This window comes from Diospyros lotus, unplaced genomic scaffold (assembly GCF_014633365.1).
Source record: "Diospyros lotus cultivar Yz01 unplaced genomic scaffold, ASM1463336v1 superscaf1, whole genome shotgun sequence".
NCBI classification, from domain to species: domain Eukaryota; kingdom Viridiplantae; phylum Streptophyta; class Magnoliopsida; order Ericales; family Ebenaceae; genus Diospyros; species Diospyros lotus.
The window spans coordinates 4,991,434-5,014,304 of NW_026267104.1; the positions used below are offsets into that span (position 1 = coordinate 4,991,434).

The following is a 22,871-nucleotide window of genomic DNA, read 5'->3' on the forward strand; positions in this document are numbered from 1 at the left end:
CTCTATTACAAATAATCAAAATTACATCAATTATAAATAAAAAAAACTAATGTCAAATTAAATTTAAAAAAATCTTATAAAAATTGAAATTTACCCCATTTTTATCATTTTCTAACTAGTCAACAGTAAAAAATAACGCAACCGAAGGAAAAGAAAATTTAATGGCATAGTATAGGTAATTTCTCCATTATTCTTGTTGGGAACTAGAGAGAAAACCTTAGGGTTTTTCCCTGTATTTCAATCACTGATGATTGAAGAACAAAACTGGAAGTAGAAAAATAAACACAGCACAATAAATAGAAACGAAATTGAAAAACGAGACACGAGAGATTTACCGTGGTTCACCTCTAAACGAGGCTACGTCCATGTTGAGCTCGAGAGAGAAGAGCTCACTACACTATGAGATAAATCCAAGATTACACCCATAAGAAGTCCTCACAAAACCCTCGATACAAACAATGGTTCGAGAAAACAAAAACGCCAAATAATCACTTAAAAACATATTAGAGGCAACCCTATCAAACCATATAAAAATTAAACAAAGCTATACAGGATTTACAGAGTATGAAGAACAGAGAAACCAAACCAAAACCCTAGCCCCGAAGACGAAGGCTCTCGCCTCTTCTCAATCTTTTTCTTTCACCTTTGCTTTTGTCAATTTCGTCTCAGATCACTGTGCTGGCTCACATCCCGAGGGGCAGGATTAAAAGCAATGATGAATGGCTCGGATGAACGATCATAAAGCATGGATGAAAGGCTGGGATTCAATCGTGCAAGCACGATTGATTATTCTAACAAAAAATGACAGATGAGTAGGAGATGATCGGGCAAAGGAAAGGGCAAGATCAGGCGCCAGCTGAAGACATCTGATGGTTGCCATGTGCAGCCATCCAGCAGCTGCCAAATGGCAGCATGCGGTTGCTGCACGTAGCCTTCCAACCAGCTAAGGGCAACGACTTCGTTTGGAGCTTCACAGCCAACAATCTCCACCTTGAAGCACCAAACAGAAAGGGAATCCAGACTTCATGACAAAGTGCAGCATGTTACAATCCTCTCCTTCATAGCTCTGGTTGATAAGATCAACCAATATCCACATGCAACAGGTCCAAGCAATGCTTGAACTTAGTTGCATTTAGCAACTTTGTACCCATATCCGCTGGGTTATTTTCTGTAGGCACTTTTAGTATAAAAATAGTGCCATTAACAACTAAATCTCTAACATAATGATACCTGACATCCAAGTGCTTTGTGTGTTCATGGTAGACTAGATTTCTAGTCAAGTGAATCGCACTTTGACTATCTGAATACACCTCAGCCTTACCTTGAAGCAGGTGAATTTCCCAAAGTATACCTTGAAGCCAAACAGCCTCCTTCACTGCATCAGTCACTGCTACATACTCAGCCTCAGTGGAAGACAGAGCAACTAGAGGTTGCAGCTATGACTTCCAGCTGATGCAATTTCCACCTAAGGTGAAATATAGAGCAGTAGTGGACTTTCGGGTGTCTCTATCCCCTGCAAAGTCAGAATCAACATACCCAACAAGATCAAGAATATTAAATCTTTTCTTGTAAATTAATCTAACATCAACAGATCCATGTATATATCTTAATAAATATTTAAGAGCATCCCAATGAGGTTTACCTAGGTTGGACATGAATCTACTAAGGGATGATATATAACATAGGCTAGATCAGGCCTAGTACTAATCATAACATACATAATAGTTCAAATTCCATTAGCATATGGAACATTTTCCATTTTAATGATTTCAGAGTTGGACGATGGGCATTGAGATTTAGTTAAGGCAAAATGTCCAGCTAATGGAACACTTATTGGCTTGCAATTGTGCATGCCAAACCTTTTAACAGCTTTTATTAAATAGTCATTTTGATGAACTTTTAAGCTGAAATTTCCTCTATCCCTTTTTATTGTCATTCCCAAAATTTTCTTACCTGACCCTAAGTCTTTCATGTCAAAGCTTGTGTTTAACATCTGTTTCAATTCACTTATCTTAGACTTAGACTTACTGATTAATAGAATGTCATCTACATATAACAACAGATAAATAGGGACATTGGAGAGAATAAAATAGAAACAGTTATCATATTGACTCCTTACAAAACCAATCCCTAAGACAAAATTATCAAACTTTTTATACCATTGTCTTGGGGATTGTTTTAAGCCATAAAAGGATTTTTTCAGTAAACAGACATGCTCAGGCTTATTTGAGTCAATATATCCAGCAGGTTGTGTCATGTAAATTTTCTCCTCTAAATCTCCATGCAAAAATGTTGTTTTAACATCTAATTGTTCTAATTCAAGGTCAAAATTGAACAACTACAGATATCATCATGCATATGGTTTTAAATTTAACTACAGGGGAGAAAATTTCAGTGTAATCTATACCTTTCCTCTGAGTAAACCCCTTTGCCACTAATCTTGCTTTATACCTAATTGGGTCAGTGGGAGATATGCCTTCTTTTAACTTATACAACCACGTACACTGAATTAATTTCTGTTTCTGAGGTCTAGGCACCAACTCCCAGGTGCCATTAATTTTATGTGAGGACATTTCTTTATCCATGGCCTGCTGCCACTTTACACTTTCCTTGGAGCTGACAGCCTCCTCATACGTGGAAGGCTCACTACTCCTTAATTCCAGACCTACCACAAGGGCATAAAACACTAAGTCTAAATAGGTATACCTTGCAAGGGGTTTGGAAACCCTCATGCTCCTATCTCAGGCTAGATGGTAATCACTGAGATCTTGGGTTGAGTTGTGATGCTCCACCTCAATCTCAGGTTCATCTTTTTGTTCCTCTTGATCATCATCATGATCAGAGGTTTGATTTTCATTTGGGGTTGGAACATCTTCTAGGTTGGATTCTGTTGGAGCAGCTGGAAGAGAACCTTCAACCTGCTCCACCTCAATTTGAGACCCTCCTAGAATGATAAAATCATCTGGACTTCTATTAGTGTTGGTTTCTCCTAAGTTAACAGTTTTACAAGGGAAAATTGCTTCATTAAATATGACATCTCTGCTAATAATGATTTTTATCCCACTAGATTGTCTTTCCCATAATCTAAATGAAGGATCATCTCGAGGATACATAGCATGCAACGGAAACGTTTTTAAATAAAAACTTTCCTCATATTGATTAGAATCTAGGAAACTTACTTTTCCTATGGATTACCGGACGAAATGGAGCGATAGGAGGAGGATGGGCGGGAGCTTCTTCGCGTGGTGGAGATGACGGCTGTCCTACAATCCTTCGGCTCCTTCGCATCAGAACTTGAACGTTCTCTTGATCTTCCAAGGTATGACTCAAACTCGTGGCCTCTCTTTCGGTGAAGAAGAGTAGAAAAAAAACCCTTAGATGAAAAACAACCAAGGAGAGAATATATAGGGAGAACCTTAGCGTTAAAACCCTAGTGGGCCAAACCCTAGTGGGCCAAGTTCATTTAATTAATTTTCTAATTGGGTTAGCCCAATTAATTAATTAAAACTAATGAACTATTATTTTATTCTAGCCCAATTAATTATGGATCATTCTGAATAAAATAATTCTCTCTCAATGTAATTCACCCAACAAGCCAAATGTATTAAATAATACATGAGTTATATCGAGCTACCCCGGGGACCAAAAGACAAATTATTCACGGCTACTAAAATGACCAAAATATCCCTGCTACCTAGTAGTTATATTTTGTCATTCTAAGTGTTCCAACTATCACCATATGGTAACACTGACCCCACGAATAATTTTGCATATGCAATGTCTTTGACCTACTAGTGTAATGACGAAAATACCCCTCTGCGTAACACCCATCATTTAGAAAGGAATAATGTACTAACACCTCTCTAAATGATTTCTACCATCCTTAGATCACTAGTCCAATAATCCGTGACTACTCGAATGTACTTGCTTATCACTAGGAGCTACCCAGAAGCACACACTCTTAAGTCACATTCCCAGGGCCCTGGATTATTTGATTATTCTTGGACAATCACAAGGGGGTGAATCACAGAAACTATCTTGTATTAGTCTGTCTTAGCTAATTAGAAACCATACTCCCAACTCAAAAGGTTATTGATCTTTGATAGACCTCACCTACAGTGAATCTAAGAATATAGCTCTAGGTTCACTAGACCACCAACTAATACTCAAGTGTTAGAGTACTCGTCCACGTAGTAGTAGTGATAGACTAGCTCCATGATAATTAGTACTTTGTCATTAGCTTCTATCACAGGTCCACTCTACGCATTCCAAATGCGCTTGTACAATTAGAGTAAACAGACTGTTTACTGGCTAAGGCAAGCCATCCTCCATTAGGATCTATTGCACAATGATCTTATCATGATAGAATGCCCAGTTCTATCAAAAGATCAAGAGTAATATTTTCTTGCTTATTAAGTACCCATGATTCATGCCTAACTGTGAAGAACGACCCATCACATGAATCACTTACTTAATAGCATGGACACTTTTCCAACAATTAAATGCAAATGATATATGTGCCATAAACTGACTAAAAGAAACATCATTACCATAAATTAAACAAAACGTGTCTTTAGGGCATACATTTCCAACACTAAAGCCTTTGGTCCTTTCTTGGTAACCAACAAACACACACTTAATGGACCTAGGATCTAATTTACCTTATGATTTGTGAGCATATGCTTCACAACCAAACACCCTAAGGTAATCAAGATTTAGTTTCCTACTAGTCCATTTTTCTTCAGGGCATTTCAAGTTTAGGGCAGTGGAAGGACTTCTATTCACTAAATAGGCTGTAGTTGACAATGCCTCCCCCCAAAAGGATTTTGGCATATTAAAGGTGAATAGGAGACACCTGACCTTTTCTAGAAGGGCTCGGTTCATCCTCTCTGCTACCCCATTTTGTTGGGGTGTATATCTCACAGTCCTATGTCTAATTATTCCTTAGGTATTGCAAAATTCATCAAATTCTTTGTTACAAAATTTCAGCCCATTGTGTGTTCTTAAGACCTTAATTTTCCTATCTATTTGATTTTCTACTAGGTTCTTCCAAATTTTAAAATTCTCTAGAGTCTGGTCTTTAGATTTTAAAAGGAAAACCCAAACCTTCCTAGTGAAATCATCCACAATAGAGAGACAATACCTGTTACCACCATAGGTAGGAACTTGGGAAGGCCCCCATAGGTCTGCATGTATATATTTTAGGCATACCCTCGCCAGGTGAGTTCCTTTATGGAAACTCAACCTGTGTTGCTTGCCTAGAACACATGGCTCACAAAAGTCGAGGGACCCAACTAGCACTAAACCAAGGTAACCTTGGTTAGTCAGTGCCTTATGACCTTTCAGGCTCATATGGCCAAGCCTCAGGTGCCATAATTATGTCTTATCAGATTTGACTATGCATGTAGAATTAATATTATCAAAGGGGAAATAACAGCCATTCAAAACATACAATCCATTTTTCTTAGCAACAATTAGGATTAGTTCATCTTTTTTAAACACATGCATGGATCCATTTTCTGCTTTATAAGAGAACCCTAGTTCATCTAATGTGCCAAGAGATATCAAATTTCTTTTAAGGCCAGGAACATATCTTACATCAGTTAAGGTTCTAGTTTTGTTATCATGCAATTTGAGAGATATGCTTCCTATACCTTTAACCCTACAGGATTGGTTATTACCCATAAACACGATTCCAGATTCCCTTTTATCAAAATTATGAAACCAATCAATGTTAGGACACATATGGAAAGAACATCCTGAATCCATGATCCATTCATTATCAATAGAAGCATTTGAAACAGTAAGAACCTCAGCTGAGCAATTTGAATTATTAGGATTAGCATTTACATTTCCCCATTGCTTTTGTTTCTTAATGTAGTCATAACAGTACTTCTTAATGTGTCCCTCTTTCCCACAGTGATAGCATTTCCACTTTTGCTTACCCTTTTTATCCTTCTTCTTACCCTTTTTCCCTGACCCACTAGCATGATCATTATTACCAGTAGAATGTTTTTTCTCATTCTTCCCCTTTACAAAAAGATTGTTTCCAGATTTCTTTAATGTCCCTAGTTCCAGTTTTCTAACCTTAATGCCTGAAATAACAAGGTCTAGACTAGGTACTATGTTAGTATATCTTAATGCATGTTTAACAACATCATAATCATCAGGCAATGAATTTAACAGAATCATAGCTTCACTAGAGTCTCCTAATGCTTGATCAGTACCTCTAAGTAATAATGCAAGCCTGGTAAATTCGTCTATGTTCTCATCCATTGTCTTAGATGCACTCATTTTAAAATTAAATAGCATGCCTTTCAGATATACTAAATTAGGTGCAGTAATGACAGAAAATAAAGCATCTAGTTTATTCCAGAGTTCTAAGGGAATGGGCATACCATCTACCTTGCGAATCACATTATCACCCAGGTGGAGGAAGATCAGATTGAAGGCTTCTTCTCTGATTTCCTCTGTCCTCGCAAGCTGGTCTGCAGACCATTTGCGATCATCCGTCTCAAGTGCTATAAGCATTTTATGATGAGAGAGTAACACTCTCATCTTCTTCTTCCAGCTTCCATAATCTCCTTTTCCATCAAATATACCAATTTCAAATCGGGTAGAGTTCATCTTCGCCTTGCACGAAGGTAACTTAGGGGCTCTAAACTCATAAAAGAATCAACACAGCACACACCCGTTGAAACAGACTCTCTCAAAGAAGCCCTAGATCACCTGCAAGAATAGATGACTAAACCCAAAAATGAAAAAATCGAACAAATTGAAATTATAGAAACCCTAAGAGCCGGATTTTAACGCGGCTCTGATACCACTGTTGGGAACTAGAGAGAAAACCTTAGGGTTTTTCCCTGTATTTCAATCACTGATGATTGAAGAACAAAACTAGAAGAAAAAAAAATAAACACAGCATAATGAACAGAAACAAAATCGAAAAACAAGACACAAGAGATTTACCGTGGTTCACCTCTAAACGAGGCTACGTCCACGTTGAGCGAGAGAGAGAAAAGCTCACTGCACTATGAGATAAATCCAAGATTACACCCACAAGAAGCCCTCACAAAACCCTCGATACAAACAATGGTTTGAGAAAATAAAAATGCCAAATAATCACTTAAAACAGATTAGAGGCAACCTTATCGAACCATATAAAAATTAAACAAAGCCATACAGGATTTACAGAGAATGAAGAACAGAGAAACCAAACCAAAACCCTAGCCCCGAAGACGAAGGCTCTCGCCTCTTTTCAATCTTTCTCTTTCACCTTTGCTTTTGTCAATTTCGTCTCAGATCACTGTGCTGGCTCACATCCCGAGGGGCGGGATTAAAAGCGATGATGAATGGCTTGGATGAACTATCATAAAGCATGGATGAAAGGCTGGGATTCAATCGTGTAAGCACGATTGATTATTCCAACAGAAAATAGTAGATGAGCAGGAGATGATCGGGCAAAGGAAAGGGCGAGATTAGGCGCCAGCTGAAGACAACCGATAGTTTCCATGTGCAGCCATCCAGTAGCTGCCAAATGGCAGCATGCGGTTGCTGCATGTGGCCTTCCAACCAGCTAAGGGCAACGACGCCGTTTGGAGCTTCATAGCCAACAATTCTTTACTTGTTTCGACTACAGTACTAACAATATCATATTTGTCAGTATTTTCATTATGATTAAGATCAGTTGATTGAAGAATAAAACGTGCATGCATTCCTGTCTTTGAGTTGCAAGCGATATGGAGCTGCATGTGCCAATTAATTCAAGTTATTGGAACAAATGTATAAATGAAAACTTATGTTAGTATATATATATATATGTATGTATGTATTAATTTTAATGTGACAACACATCATAAATAATTAGCACAGAATTATCCAAGTGTCAAAACTTCATATCCAAATAACATCTCTTTATACATAAATATGTATGTATGTATGTATATATATACATGGACCATAAGGGCTTAGGATTTTTTTTTCTAACCAAAAAGGAAAATTAAGCCATCTGCATCTCATAGATAAAATTTGCTAAAAACTTTTGTTGACAAGATCATAAATCCCTACCCAATGAATCTATAAACTATATAATTGAAATATGATCAAATTAACCAAGTGAGAATAAGAGAACACTCTTAAAAAAAATTTAACACTCACATCCCAAGAAAAAGAATACACGATCACTGACTAAGCTATAACTTTAGTTGTAAGGGTTATGACTATTTAGTGTTATTTATGTAACTAAAACTATATACATACAAATGCTATACAAATAAAATTAATAATTCCTCTCTCAAAAATAGAAGTGAGAACTGTGCAATTAATAATTCGCAACAAATACAAAGTAAAAAAATGTAACTTATAACAACAAATACAAAATAAAAATTAAGAATTGAAACAGAAAATTAATAATAAATAAAATTAGAAAAAAAAAATGCTATGGGAGGATTAGGATGGAACCTTAGGCTCCAATGCTAGGAGCATTTCAGAGTATAGGTCTAATTAACAACCTCAACTCCTCGTTTCTGACATGCTGTAGTTATTCGTTTCTCTCGAGTTATGACAGGAATAAGAGATTACTGATAATTAATGCAGATGTTTCGCGAATCATATTTTATTTGTTGACATTCCGTTGCACTTGTTTCATGCCTCTTGAAGAGGCACACTCCATACCATCAATGAAGTACTATTTAATTATAAATTTTTTTATTCCTAATTTTATAATTAGAAATAATTTAAAAATTATATATTTTAAAAATTTTATTATTTATTTCATGAATGTTAATAAGAATATTTAAAATTAAATTATTGTCATAGTATTATGAATATTAATATGAAATTGAAATAATTTTTACATTGCTTGCTAAATTATTTTATTTTATAAATACAATGTATAAAATGATCTTCACGCTCTAATAATTATTTTTTGTTACATAAAATATAATTAAGTACTTTTTATATGAATGTGACAAATTTTTGAATAGTTATTTTTATTTTATATTATATTAGTTATTTTGTAATAACATAAATTACCTTTACGTTCATTTAAAAATTATAACTTCTAACAAAAATAATTTTTAGTATTTCAAAAATAAAAATTATAATAAAATTATTTTTAAAATAATTTTATTAATCCTTTCCTGGCCCATATATATATCACCACTCCTCGCCTCTTTCTATCTACTTCGTCTATCTTTCTCATACTGATCACCTTCACCGTCTCTAGCCCATCTTCTTTGTTGCCTCAACGACGTCGCCACCTGCTCCATCACGGCCTCCTTGCCACCTCAACGCTGTCGCCTCCAGCTCTATCACTGACCAGGTCTCTCTTTCTCTCTCTCTAACATTACTAATTTTGTATTTTTTTTTATATCTGATTTTGTGATTAAGGTCTCTAATTTTGTATTAGGGTGTTTTGATATTTTAGCTTGTCCTCTTGACTTTTGTTGCCTTGTGGGTTCTCAAGTATTTGAAAGGTACTATAGATTCGGTTTTGTGCTTTATAAAGTCAAATTTGGGCTTATAGGGATATGTTGATGCTAACATGGCCGGTGATGTAGATTAAAAAAAAAGTACTGCCAGGTTTGTCTATTCTTTAGGTGGTACGAAAGTTAGTTGGATCTCAAAATTGCAGAAGATAGTTTCACTTTCTACCACTAAGACAGAGTATGTTGTAGTGACAGATGCCAGTAAGGAGATGATGTGGTTGCAGTCTTTCTTGGAAGAGTTAGGCTACAAGTATGAGCATAGTGTGTTGCATTGTAACAATCAAAGTACCATTCATTTGGCAAAAAAAAAAAAAATCATATTTATCATGCTAGGACAAATCATATACATACAGGTTTGGTATCACTTCATAAGATCTGCTTTGGAGGATGGAGTTTTGGCTTTTGATCAGAAGATTGAAAGGAGTTGCAATCCGAATTATTTTCTTAAAATATTTAGAGAAATGTCTGAATTATCTAATTTGCGCGTTTGTGTGGGATCCACCTGTGTATGAAAAATTTACGCCTTTTAGCCCAAAACGATATTTTGGGCTTTTAGACTTTTTCTTTAATTTTTGTTTATGACAACAAAAATATTTGATCATATAATTGGGTAGATTTAGGAAGGTTCGTTTCTTTTCAGTCAAATCTGCGGAATTGAATGGGAAAACAAAACACAGGTTGAATCGTTCAAACAGCAGGAATTCAATAAACAAATGGCTTTAAGGATGACTTTGAGTTTAGGTTTTGACGATGGCTTTGAGGATGACTTTAACCTTTTTGTTGGTAATCTTTGTAGTAAACAAGATTTAGACAATACTAACAATTATCAGAATAGGTCAAATATTACATCTTGCAAAAATAAATACATAAAAAGGTATATATTAATCTCTTTAACAACAGATAAGAATAAAAAAGGAAAATATTTTTTATTTTTATTTTTATTTTTTCATTTTACGCTTCCTAAATACATTTAATTTTTCTTAAATAAAGGTGAAACTTAGGAGTGGTTAATAATAAAAAATTTGGAGTGGTTAAATAAATACATTTAATTTTTCTTAAATAAACGTGCAAAAAACATAATAATAAAAAAATTATATATGCTTAGTTAAATGTATATGTAACAACCCATCTTCTCGGGCGTGTTATGTCTTAGGAAATTTGGTCTATATTTTTTTACTTATCCCAAAATTCCCTAAGACCATATCTAGTGCTAGATGAGATATCTATACTAGAAAATAAATACAAAGCGGAAGCTGAATCGAACATGCTCATAGCAATGCATATAATAATAACTGGATATGGCATTTATTACAAGTTAATACATAAGCATCTGATGATAAATACAATATACACAATTCTTAAACTATCCATATTACAACATATCATGGTACATATACTCGTATCTTGTCGTCTCGCGACACTACTCATCACCAATCTCGGAATCATCTCTGCAAGTCCAGATTGGAACGTTGAATGTTCCAGGGGCAAACTCATGTTAGATGATGAACCATCTAAGTAAGGGGACCAAATGCAATGTCATGAGTGTATGCAATGTCTTACCTCGTAGGTGTCAACTGCACCCTCATGCTGTCTACCATTTTAGCAGCCACTTCTATCGAAGTCGGGGTGTATGGGTGCACCCTTGGTAAGGCAGCAGTGCTAGTTCGTACTCCCTACAGCCTCATATACGAGTGGTCAATGACATCATAGTGTGTTTATGCAATTCATAGTCATGTTATGGATGCAATCTACGTGATGGATACATTTCATAATATGTCAATATGATGTAATCATTCTTAAAGATAAAATCGTACTAGTCTTGAATGGTACACTTACAGTTAAGTTGCCTCGAAAGACGTGTCAGTCTCAAAATTCGTATCAAGCGGCTACTTGTCGCCCTCAAAGACTCCTAGACATTAAACTTATTTTTTAGAATATCACTTTTTTTTTCATAATTTCCATAATTTCTCTTTATTTCTAAATCTTATTTCTTCAAGAATTGCATAAAAATTATCTAGTATTTCATAAAATCTAATTTATCTTTACTGATATCCTTTATAAAATATTTCTATCACTCTGGAATTTTCATGGAATTTTTCTGAATTAAAATCTTATTTTTCTTTATTTCCATAATAGAAAAATCTACTTAAATAATTAATAAATTTAGCATTTCCAGAAAATTCTTCACCAATAAATCATAAACAACATTCCAGATTTAATAAAAAACTTTCAAAATTTTATTTCTTTTCTTTTTTTTTATTTCTTCTGGCGGGCGCGTGTGGCCCACGCGCCTTCGCCTCAATCGCGGGCGCGGGCGCCCACGCGCCCGACCCCCCCTCTCGGGTCGTCTTCTCCGACAGCTCTCTTCGCCACAGGCCGGCAATCCGACCTCGAAGCTTGGCTTTTCTCCTCCTATCCTATAGATCTTGCTATTCCGAACATAATGGAGCAAAAATTAACAAAAAATAGGATTAAACTTACCTCGAATTGGCCGAACACCCCTCGACTCTGGCGAGTCACGCGTTTTCCAGCAAAGTCTTGATTCGCCATTTCCTCTGCTCCGCTGATTGCCAAATTTGGCAAAAATGTTACCCATGACTTGAAGATCAAAACCTCGCTCCCAAAACCTCTCAACACTGCCCCAAATCTACTACTTAGAGAAGAAAATTTTCGGATGAAATAGGCAGTCTAGGAGCGACTATTTATAGCCCAAATCCGACGCAACTCGACCTATCATGGTCGTCCACGCGTCCTGGACGCCACTCCAGCGTCACTTCGGCCATTAAAGGCCCCCCCTCTCCCTGACCGCCGCTTGCAGGCGCAGCCATGCTCTGGCCGCGCGCTGCTCTGCAAAAATCCGAATTTTCTAGATTTTTTTTTTATATATACATACATACATATATTACACTCATATATACATACATACATACATACCTAGCTATATACGTATTTATACTTATATACTTATATTTACATATTTACTTACTTATGCATACTTATATAAATTAATTACCTATACACATACTTAATAATTTAATTTCTGGCATACACATTAATAACCTAAATATATATATATATATCATTTTACATACTTTATTTAAACATAACTTAATTTATTCATAAAATTTAGGGTATTACATTCTCCCATCCTTACAAAATTTCGTCCTCGAAATTTAATTATTCACTCATTCTAACTATGGGGTCTTCGAACAGGTATGGATAATTGAGCCTCATGTCTTCCTCTCGGTCCCAAGTTATCTCTTCACTTATCGGGTTTCTCCACAAAACTTGCACCAGGGGAATTGACTTATTTCTTAGAACTTGATCCCTACGATCCAAAATATTTACCGGTTTCTCAACGTACGAAAGATTTTCTTGAATCTCGATAGTCTCAGCTGGCATTACCTGGGAGGGATCTGGCTCCTGCTTACGGAGTTGCGATACGTGAAACACGTCGTGGACGTTTGACAGGGCCACAGGTTGTGCAAGTCGATATGCGACTGGTCCAATTCTTTCTACTACATCAAATGGTCCTATATATCGGGGGCTTAGCTTGCCCTTCTTTTTACTGCTTCTAGTCACCATTCTTAGTGGAGATATCTTTAGGTATACTTTGTCGCCTACTTGGAACTCAAATTTCCTTCTTCTTGTATATGCCTAGGATTTCTGGCTATTCTGAGCTTCCTTAATTCTCTCTTGAATGATTTTTATCTTTTCTGTCGTTTCCTGAACTATCTCGGGTCCCAAAATTTGACGTTCATCTACCTCAGTCCAACATATCGGGGACCTACATTTTCGTCCGTACAGGGCTTCATAGAGGGCCATTCCAATGTTGCTGTGGTAGCTGTTATTGTAAGCAAATTCTACTAATGGCAAATATTCCTCCCAGCTACCTGAAAAATCAATGGCACAAGCTCTCAGCATGTCCTCTAGGGTTTGAATGGTTCTTTCTGATTGGCCATCAGTCTGGGGGTGGTAGGCTGTACTTAGCCTAAGTTGAGTACCTAAACTTTCTTGCAAACTTCCCCAAAACCTAGAAGTGAACCTCGGGTCGCGGTCTGATACAATGCTTACAGGTACTCCATGTAACCTGACAATCTCGTTAAGATACTGCTGAGCTAACTTGCTGATTGGTTGGCTTACTTTTATGGCCAAGAAATGAGCAGACTTAGATAGTCTGTCAACGATCACCCAAATGACATCATTTCCTTTAGGACTTCTTGGTAACCCAGTCACGAAATCCATTGTAATGTGTTCCCATTTCCACTCCATGATTTCTAACGGTTGCAAACTTCCACCCGGCTTCTGATGCTCAATCTTGATTCTCTAACACGTGTCGCATTGACTTACGTATCTTGCCACGCTTTTCTTCATTCCTGGCCACCAATACAGAGCCCTCAAGTCTTGGTACATCTTGGTGGCGTCAGGGTGTATCGAATATCTAGATCGATGAGCTTTTCCCAAAATTGCTTGCCGTAACTCCCTTACACGAGGTACATATATTCTACCTTGAAAACGAATGATGTTTTCTCTTACCTCAAATTCTGGTTTCTTTGTTTGCCCAAGTTCGTCAACCCACATTTTTATTCGAGAGTCTTCTGAGTAGGCTTGTCGTATTTGATCCATTAATTCCGGTCGCAGCGTGAGACTAGCTGCGTAGGTAGAGTTTCCTCGGGAAATCACTCCTACCGTCATCAAGCTGAAAGCTTCAACTAGCTTCCACTCTACCATCATCATTCCGGCCATACAGGTGATTTCTTTCCTTCTTAGGGCATCTGCTACGACATTAGATTTATCGGGATGGTATTGAATAGTGCAGTCGTAATCTTTTAATAGCTCCATCCATCTCTGTTGCCTCATGTTTAATTCTTTTTGCGAAAAGACATATTGTAAACTCTTGTGATCAGTAAAAATTTCGAACTCCTCGCCATATAAATAATGCCTCCAAATCTTTAAGGCAAACACCACTGCAGTCAACTCCAAATCGTGAGTCGAGTAGTTCCACTCGTGGTTCTTGAGCTGTCGAGATCCATAGGCAATGACTCTATCGTGCTGCATCAGCACACACCCTAAACCGTTTCTCGAGGCGTCAGTGTAAACCATGAATCCTCCTGATTCATTTGGCATAGCTAGTACTGAAGTGGTTGGGATCCATTTGGCATAGCTAGTACCGGAGTGGTTGTCAGCTTATCCTTAAGTGTCTGAAAACTTTCTTCGCACCGCTCACTTCAGTCGAACTTTACCCCTTTCTGAGTTAACTTGGTGAGGGGTGTTGCAATCTTGGAAAACCCTTCCACGAACTTCCTATAGTAGCCGGCTAATCCCAAGAAGCTCTTAATTTCAGTAACTGACCGAGATTGCTTCCAATTTACCACAGCGGTTATCTTGGTCGGGTCGACCGATATTCCTTCAGCCGATATAACGTGCCCTAAAAATGCCACCTGGTACAACTAAAATTAGCATTTTGAAAATTTGGCATATAGCTTATGTTCCTGTAATGTTTGTAATATTACCCTTAAATGTGATTCATGCTCTTCTTCTGAGGGAGAGTATATCAATATGTCGTCTATAAACACGATCACAAATTTATCCAAGAATGGTCTGAAGACTCGATTCATAGTATCCATAAAAACTACTGGGGCGTTGGTCAGTCCGAACGGCATCACTAGAAATTCGTAGTGCCCGTATCGAGAACGAAAAGTTGTCTTGGGTACATCTTCTGCCTTGATACTCAGTTGGTAGTACCCTGATCTCAAATTGATTTTCGAGAAGACCTTGGCTCCTTGTAACTGATCAAACAACTCCTTGATTCTAGGGAGTGGATACTTATTCTTGATCGTTATCTTGTTTAACTGGCGGTAGTCGATACACATCATCAGGCTCCCATCCTTTTTCTTAACAAAGAGTACTGGTGCTCCCCATGGAGACATACTTGGCCTAATGAATCCCTTGTCCAGCAAATCTTGTAATTGGGTATTTAGTTCTCTTAACTCGACAGGGGCCATTTTATACTGGGGTATTGAAACCGGACCTGCCCCTGGCACGATTTCTATTGCAAACTCGATCTCTCCCTGGGGTGGCAATCCGAGCAATTCGTCGAGAAACACATTCTCGAATTCTCTAACGATTCGTACCTCCTCGATCTTTAACGGCTCCTGGCCTTTCTCTTGGACACAAGATAAGTATCCTCGTGCTCCTTGTCGTAATAGTTTCTCAGCCTTTAGAGCCGAGATCCACTTCCGTTCACTTGCCCTCCATTGCCCTCGAAACTTGATGTTCGAGTCTTTGCTCCTGAGACAGACTGTCTTAGCTTTACAGTCCAATGTCGCGTCATATTTGGTTAGGAAGTCCATTCCTAGGATCACGTCAAAATCTTGAAATTCCAGGAGGATTAGATCCACTAGGAATTCAACTTCTTTTATTTGGATCTTCCTATTCTTGTATCCTGAAGAAGTTTCTAGAGACTTCCCCATTGGGGTTGCGACAATCATACAATAATTCAGATTTTCTGGTTTATCTCCTAGTACTTTAGCAAATGCATGCGAAATGAATGAGTGACTTGCACCTGAATCTATTAATGCATGCATGGGGATACAAGATAATAACATGGTACCTTCAATTACAGCTGGGTTTTCTATTGTATCTTGTCGTGTCAGATGAAACACCCTTCCCTGCTGCACTCTACCATTTCCGATCGTCCCTTGAGATTGATTCGTCAGTCGCGGCTTAGGACAGTTCTTTGCAAAATGACCAATCTGCTGGCAGTTGAAACAAGTGATCCCTCTCTTTGGGCAGTTCTGGTTGAGATGTCCCATTTCTCCACAGTTGTAACAACCTTTTGTTCCAAATCGGCACGGCTTCCCATGGTGTTGCTTCTGGCATCTTTGGCACGGAGTGCCAGGCTTGAACTTCAATCTTTGGAGTTCCAGCTTCTTGCCTGCTTTATGATTTCTCCCTTGCTGACTTTCTCCTTGAATAGCTTCAATTCGGCTTAGGTTAGCCTCAGTGGTAAAGACTTGCAACACCACTTCTGAATAGGATTGAATACTTATACTACTCAATGCCCTCTGAATCTTCAGATTCAGCCCTCCCAAAAACTTCTGGGCTTTGATTCTTTCGTCATCTTCGTAAATAGGCATGTACCTGATTAATCGGCTGAAAACGTCCTTGTACTGGGCGACATACATGTCCCTGGTTTTCTTTAGCTCCATGAATTCTCTCTCTTTCTTCAGTCTTAAATTCAAGGGAAAGTACTTCTCATTGAAGAGTTCCTTGAATCGCTCCCAAGTGATGTAGGGCGCCCTGGCCCGAGGGGTCATTGCCCTCTTGACTCCCTTCCACCACCTATCTGCTTCATCTTGCAGCATGAAGGTGGCACAATTGACCTTCTCTTCTTCTCTGCAGTGCAGGTGGTCCAGTAGCTTCTCTGTTTGGTCGATCCAAAATTCCCCTTCGCTGGGGTCGGCGCCAAGCTTCCCTTGAAAGACAAGAGAGTTCTGTCAACGATAAAGGTCAAGCATGTTGACCGCATGGTTGTCTCGGGAGTGAGTTTCTTGTATGAATCCCACCATACTCCCCAGAATTCGCTCCATTTGATCCAGTCGACTACTCCCGGCCTCCTGGCTGGAGTTGCCTTCCAGATGCTCACTTGTGTTTCCTTGCTGGTTGGGCGTTCTAGGCCCTACTGCTAATCTCCTTTGGGTATTCACCATCTGAAAAGAAAATAACATTCCTAATTAGATAACAAGGTCTTGCCATCCGATAAGGTAGATTCTTCATTAATTCTATAGACATTACACATTCGATTGCAAAACGTCATAGATACTACATAAGTCACATAGATCTTAGACACTATACAAGTCACGTAGATAGTTAGGATATTTCCCGTTAAATCTATTTCAGTCCTGATGACCTTCAAATCCAACCATTCTTCTCATCCTCAGATTCGTATGGGGGTGCCTTGGGATTGTTCATCATCACTTCAGTCTCTTCCTCGTCTTCAGAATCGGTGTCATCGAACTCGAGATGGTCATCTTCAGCCCAGAATATGGGTATGTCATCTTCTTTTCCTGCTTCAATTGGATCTTCCATCTCTTCTACTTCTCTTGGCTCAATCGAGTTTTCCATACCTTCTTCTTCTTTCTCTTCAAGTGGGTCCTCCAACTCTTCATTGGGCTCATCTGCTAGTACCAGTTCGTATAACTCTACAAAAAGCTCACGAATCTGTGCACAATAAAGTTGAAATTCAGGGAACTGGTCCCCCTGCCGTACCCAATCAGTGAAATCTTGCAGGTCTCCCTCCAAAACGCCGACCATCATGTTAATCTGAAGCTGAACCAAGTCAGGCCAAAATCGATAACTTGGAGGTACATCGTCAAGGATTTCTTCCATCTGGACTAAGTGCTCAATGATACCCTCGTTTGGCTGCAGGACCCGGTTCTCTAGACGGTGTGCCCAATGGTCGACTAAGATCTGCTCTGAAAAGTTTCCAGCCATCCTATCACCAAAACTTCCGTTAGTACCCCTAATTGTCCTTATGTTGGTACTCTCCTCCTGTTAGGCTTAATCTAAGTTTTCCTTCCTAGGTATTCTACTTGGTTTGGGATCAGATACCAACTGTAACAACCCACCTTCTCGGGCGTGTTATGCCTTAAGAAATTTGATCTATATATATATTTTTTTACTTATCCCAAAATTCCCTAAGACCGTATCTAGTGCTAGATGAGATATCTATACTAGAAAATAAATACAAAGCGGAAGCTGAATCGAACCTGCTCATGGCAATGCATATAATAATAACTGGACATGGCATTTATTACAAGTTAATACATAAGCATCTGATGATAAATACAATGTACACAATTCTTAAACTATCCATATTACAACATATCATGGTACATATACTCGTATCTTGTCGTCTCGTGACACTACTCATCACCAATCTCGGAATCATCTCTGCAAGTCCAGACTGGAACGTTGAATGTTCCAGGGGCGAACCCATGTTAAATGATGAATCATCTAAGTAAGGGGACCAAATGTAATGTCTTACCTCGTAGGTGTCAACTGCACCCTCATGCTGTCTACCATTTTAGCAGCCACTTCTATCGAAACCGGGGTGTATGGGTGCACCCTTGGTAAGGCAACGGTGCTAGTTCGTACTCCATACGGCCTCATATGCGAGTGGTCAATGACATCATCGTGTGTTTATGCAATTCATAGTCATGTTATGGATGCAATCTACGTGATGGATACATTTCATAGTATGTCTATATGATGTAATTATTCTTAAAGATAAAATCGTACTAGTCCTGAACGGTACACTTACAGTTAAGTTGCCTCAAAAGATGTGTCATTCTCGAAATTCGTGTCGAGCGGCTACTTGTCGCCCTCAAAGACTCCTAGACATTAAACTTATTTTTTAGAATATCACTTTTTTTTTTTTCATAATTTCCATAATTTCTCTTTATTTCTAAATCTTATTTCTTCAAGAATTGCATAAAAATTATCTAGTATTTCATAAAATCTAATTTATCTTTACTGATATCCTTTATAAAATATTTCTATCACTTTGGAATTTTCATGGAATTTTTCTAAATTAAAATCTTATTTTTCTTTATTTCCATAATAGAAAAATCTACTTAAATAATTAATAAATTTAGCATTTCCAGAAAATTCTTCACCAATAAATCATAAACAACATTCCAGATTTAATAAAAAAATTTCAAAACTTTATTTCTTTTATTTACATTTTTCTTTTATTTCTTTTCTTTTCTTTTCTTTTCTTTTTTTTTATTTCTTTTGGCAGGGGCGTGTGGGCGCCTTCGCCTCAACCGCGGGCGCGTGTGCCCACACGCCCGACCCCCCTCTCTCGGGTCGTCTTCTCCAGCAGCTCTCTTCGCCGCCGGCCGGCGATCCGACCTCGAAGCTTGGCTTTTCTCCTCCTATCCTATAGATCTTGCTATTCCGAACATTATGGAGCAAAAATTAACAAAAAATGGGATTAAACTTACCTCGAATTGGCCGAACACCCCTCGGCTCCGGCAAGTCACGCGTTTTCCGGCGAAGCCTCGATTCGCCTTTTCCTCTGCTCCGTTGATCGCCAAATTTGGTAAAAATGTTACCCATGACTTGAAGATCAAAACCTCGCTCCCAAAACCTCTCAACACTGCCCCAAATCTACTGCTTAGAGAAGAAAATTTTTGGATGAAATGGGCAGTCCAGGAGTGGTTATTTATAGCCCAAATCCGACACAACTCGACCTATCATGGTCGGCCACGCGTCCTGGAGGCCACTCCGGCGTCACTTCGGCCATTAAAGGCCCCCCCTCTCCTTGATCGCTGCTTGCAGGCGCGGCCATGCTCTGGCCACGCGCTGCTCTGCAAAAATCCGGATTTTCTAGATTTTTTTTTATATATATACATACATACATATATTACACTCATATATACATACATACCTAGCTATATACGTATTTATACTTATATACTTATAGTTACATATTTACTTACTTATGCATACTTATATAAATTAATTACCTATACACATACTTAATAATTTAATTTATGGCATACACATTAATAACCTAAATATATATATATAGCATTTTACATACTTTATTTAAATATAACTTAATTTATTCATAAAATTTAGGGTATTACAGTATAACTACATAATTACAATTGTTCCCCATGTAGTACATTTTGAACACATTATATAATTGCTTTAGTATTCATAAGTTAATTAATTTGAATTTAATAATATGCATTCAACAAATCCAATTCAATAAAAATCCAATCATAAATATTATAATCTCTAGGAGTTTATTTGTTTCTCAAACAATTGATTATTAATAAGTATAAATATAAATTTAATATTAAACAATAAATAATCACATGAAAAGGTTAATTTTTATTCTCTTCCTAGTTTTCTTAAGGAGGTGTCAATTAAATTGAAATTTTTAAGGTGTTAAATTGAAATCTTTATTTTGCCTGATACTTTCAAAGGGAAATCAAGGCTAAGTTTCTTTATTTTCAGCCCATTCAATCTCTCAACCCCATCAATAATTTGTCTTTCCTGTCAACGGTCAAAAATCTATCTTCCCAAATGAGGGAGAGGAAATTTTGAAGTCATTTCCCCCCGCCCCCTCCTACAATCAGGAATAAGCTGTTTTTGAGTATAAATATATCTCACTTCCCTAAACCCATTCTCCATCCCTCTTCAATCAGCTATTTTATTTTGGTATATCCTTGCTTTTAAAATTAATTAAAAATGAGATCTTTCCACATTTTCTTTGCCATTTTAGCTGTGCTTTTCCTTGTAACCCTAAATTTCAATGAAGGTAGTAGGGTTTTGGACGAGATAGAAGAAGAAGACAACTGCAAGTGGGCGATGAGGATGATGATGAAGGATCAACTCAAGTTGCAGTCTCTAGCAAAGGGTCCACCTCCACCTTCTGGGCCAAATTCTCCCGTTCCTGCGGAGAGCAGCACTAGCACGATCACCCAGAAAAGCTTTGCCTGTCGCCATGCAATGCCGCCACTTCCAACTCCTGCCAACACAAAATTCGTGGCTTCATCCGAGGTGGCCACAAGTTGATAAATAAGAAATCCAACGCAAGAAGCAGGCATTAACAACTTCATGATCCACATCTTAAATTATATAGACACGACTAAATAAGCATGAAAATTCAAAGGGATAAGGCTGCTGCAAGCTAGATAGGATTGTAATATTTAATGTCTCCATTAACTGTTCATCTTACTTGTTAATGTTGCATTGATAATTTATTGTTGTATTAATTTATTTCGAAACTGAAGATCTAGGGAATAATAAGTACTGCAAGGTGATTCTCTATATTCCTGTTATTTTCTTAATTTATGCATCTTAATTATACGGCCTCGTTTAATTAAGATGAACATGGATGTTTTCAGCATGGCTATATAGAGAAGTGGGCATGGAATGAGTCAAAGTATATTGTCCTTTTGACTCCATGACAATGTATACTGCCCCAACTATGCCAGACCATCTAAATTAATAAATTAATTTCACTAGCATCGCAAGCTCGTGTGCTTTCGTTGGCATTTCGAATATATATGCCTCGAACAGTGTTTGACTAGTCTCTCAAAAATGCCACAAATTACAGTGTCAGTGTAGAAAATGCCACCAACACTTTTTACAGTTGATGTATTCTTAATATTGCCTACAAATTCCATTATATTTTCTAATGATAAGTTGTTTTTGAAACATTAATGAAATGAGTGTCCAAAAATAAAAGGTAAATTACAAAAATTTTCAGAATACTTTTAATTATAAGCAATATCCGCACAAATAATTCATATTAATTATAAGAGATTTGAATCCAATTTACTTTTAAAGTAAATAAAAATAAAATATTTACTTTTTTTAGGCCATTAAATCAGAAAATGTTTTTTTTTTAACTCCACTAAGGTAGCTTTTCTTAAAATTAACAAAATAAGGTTAAAATACTTTTCGAAAAAAGATATCGAATGATCAAGATAAGATTAAAAAATATTCCAAAATCTCTATCAAACTAATTGTTATTTTTTTTAGAATTTACTAAAAATTGCACTTTTTCTTTTCATATGTTTGTTAAAATACATATAATAACCATTGAGACAAGCACATTTTTCCAAAATATGGCTATTCTCGAAAAATTTTACACAAACAATTCAATACTTAATACTAATAATTACACAAAAAAATCAACCAATAATACCTAATACTAATATTTAATATTTATTTAAATTAATCAAAATTAATATATATTCTATTTACTAATTAATGTAAATGCTTCGCGAATCATATTCTATTTGTTGACATTCCGTTGTACCTATTTCATGCCTCTTGAAGAGGCACACTCCATACCATCAATGAAGTATTATGTAATTACAATTTTTTTATTTTTATTCCTTATTTTATAATTAGAAATAATTTAAAAATTATATATTTTAAAAATTTTATTATTTATTTCATGAATGTTAATATGAATATTTAAAATTAAATTATTGTCATAATATTATGAATATTAATATGAAATTGAAATAAATTTTTCACTGCTTGCTAAATTATTTTATTTTATTAAGACAATATATAAAATGATCTTTATGCTCTAATAATTATTTTTTGTTACCTAAAATATAAATAAGTACTTTTTATATGAATGTGACAAATTTTTGAATAGTATTTTTATTTTATATTATATTAGTTATTTTGTAATAACATAAAATTACCTTTACGTTCATTTAAAAATATAAGTTCTAACAAAAATAATTTTTAGTATTTCAAAAATAAAAATTATAATAAAATTATTTTTAAAATAATTTTATTAATCCTTGCCCACCCTATATACATATATATATATATCAT

General features: G+C 36.7%; 1 protein-coding gene across 1 annotated transcript; it reads right to left on the reverse strand.

Moving 5' to 3' along the window:
* Positions 1-14,716: 14,716 nt before the first annotated feature.
* On the reverse strand, positions 14,717-17,984 carry LOC127793152 (uncharacterized). Its single transcript, XM_052323935.1, has 3 exons — positions 17,414-17,984; positions 15,002-16,965; positions 14,717-14,929 (listed from the first exon to the last, which is right to left on the reverse strand). The coding sequence occupies exons 1-3, from the start codon at positions 17,982-17,984 to the stop codon at positions 14,717-14,719; spliced, it is 2,748 nt and encodes a 915-aa protein (XP_052179895.1).
* Positions 17,985-22,871: the final 4,887 nt, after the last annotated feature.

What these genes read in the sequence shown, in the direction of transcription:
- LOC127793152 (XM_052323935.1), bottom strand. Translation starts at nt 17,984, where the DNA reads ATGGCTGGAAACTTTTCAGAGCAGATCTTAGTCGACCATTGGGCACAC. An exon ending in ATCTGAGGATGAGAAGAATG is followed by an intron (nt 16,966 to 17,413) that starts GTTGGATTTGAA and finishes TTGTCTTTCAAG; the next exon opens with GGAAGCTTGGCGCCGACCCC. An exon ending in AGCATGAATCACATTTAAGG is followed by an intron (nt 14,930 to 15,001) that starts GTAATATTACAA and finishes TAGTTGTACCAG; the next exon opens with GTGGCATTTTTAGGGCACGT.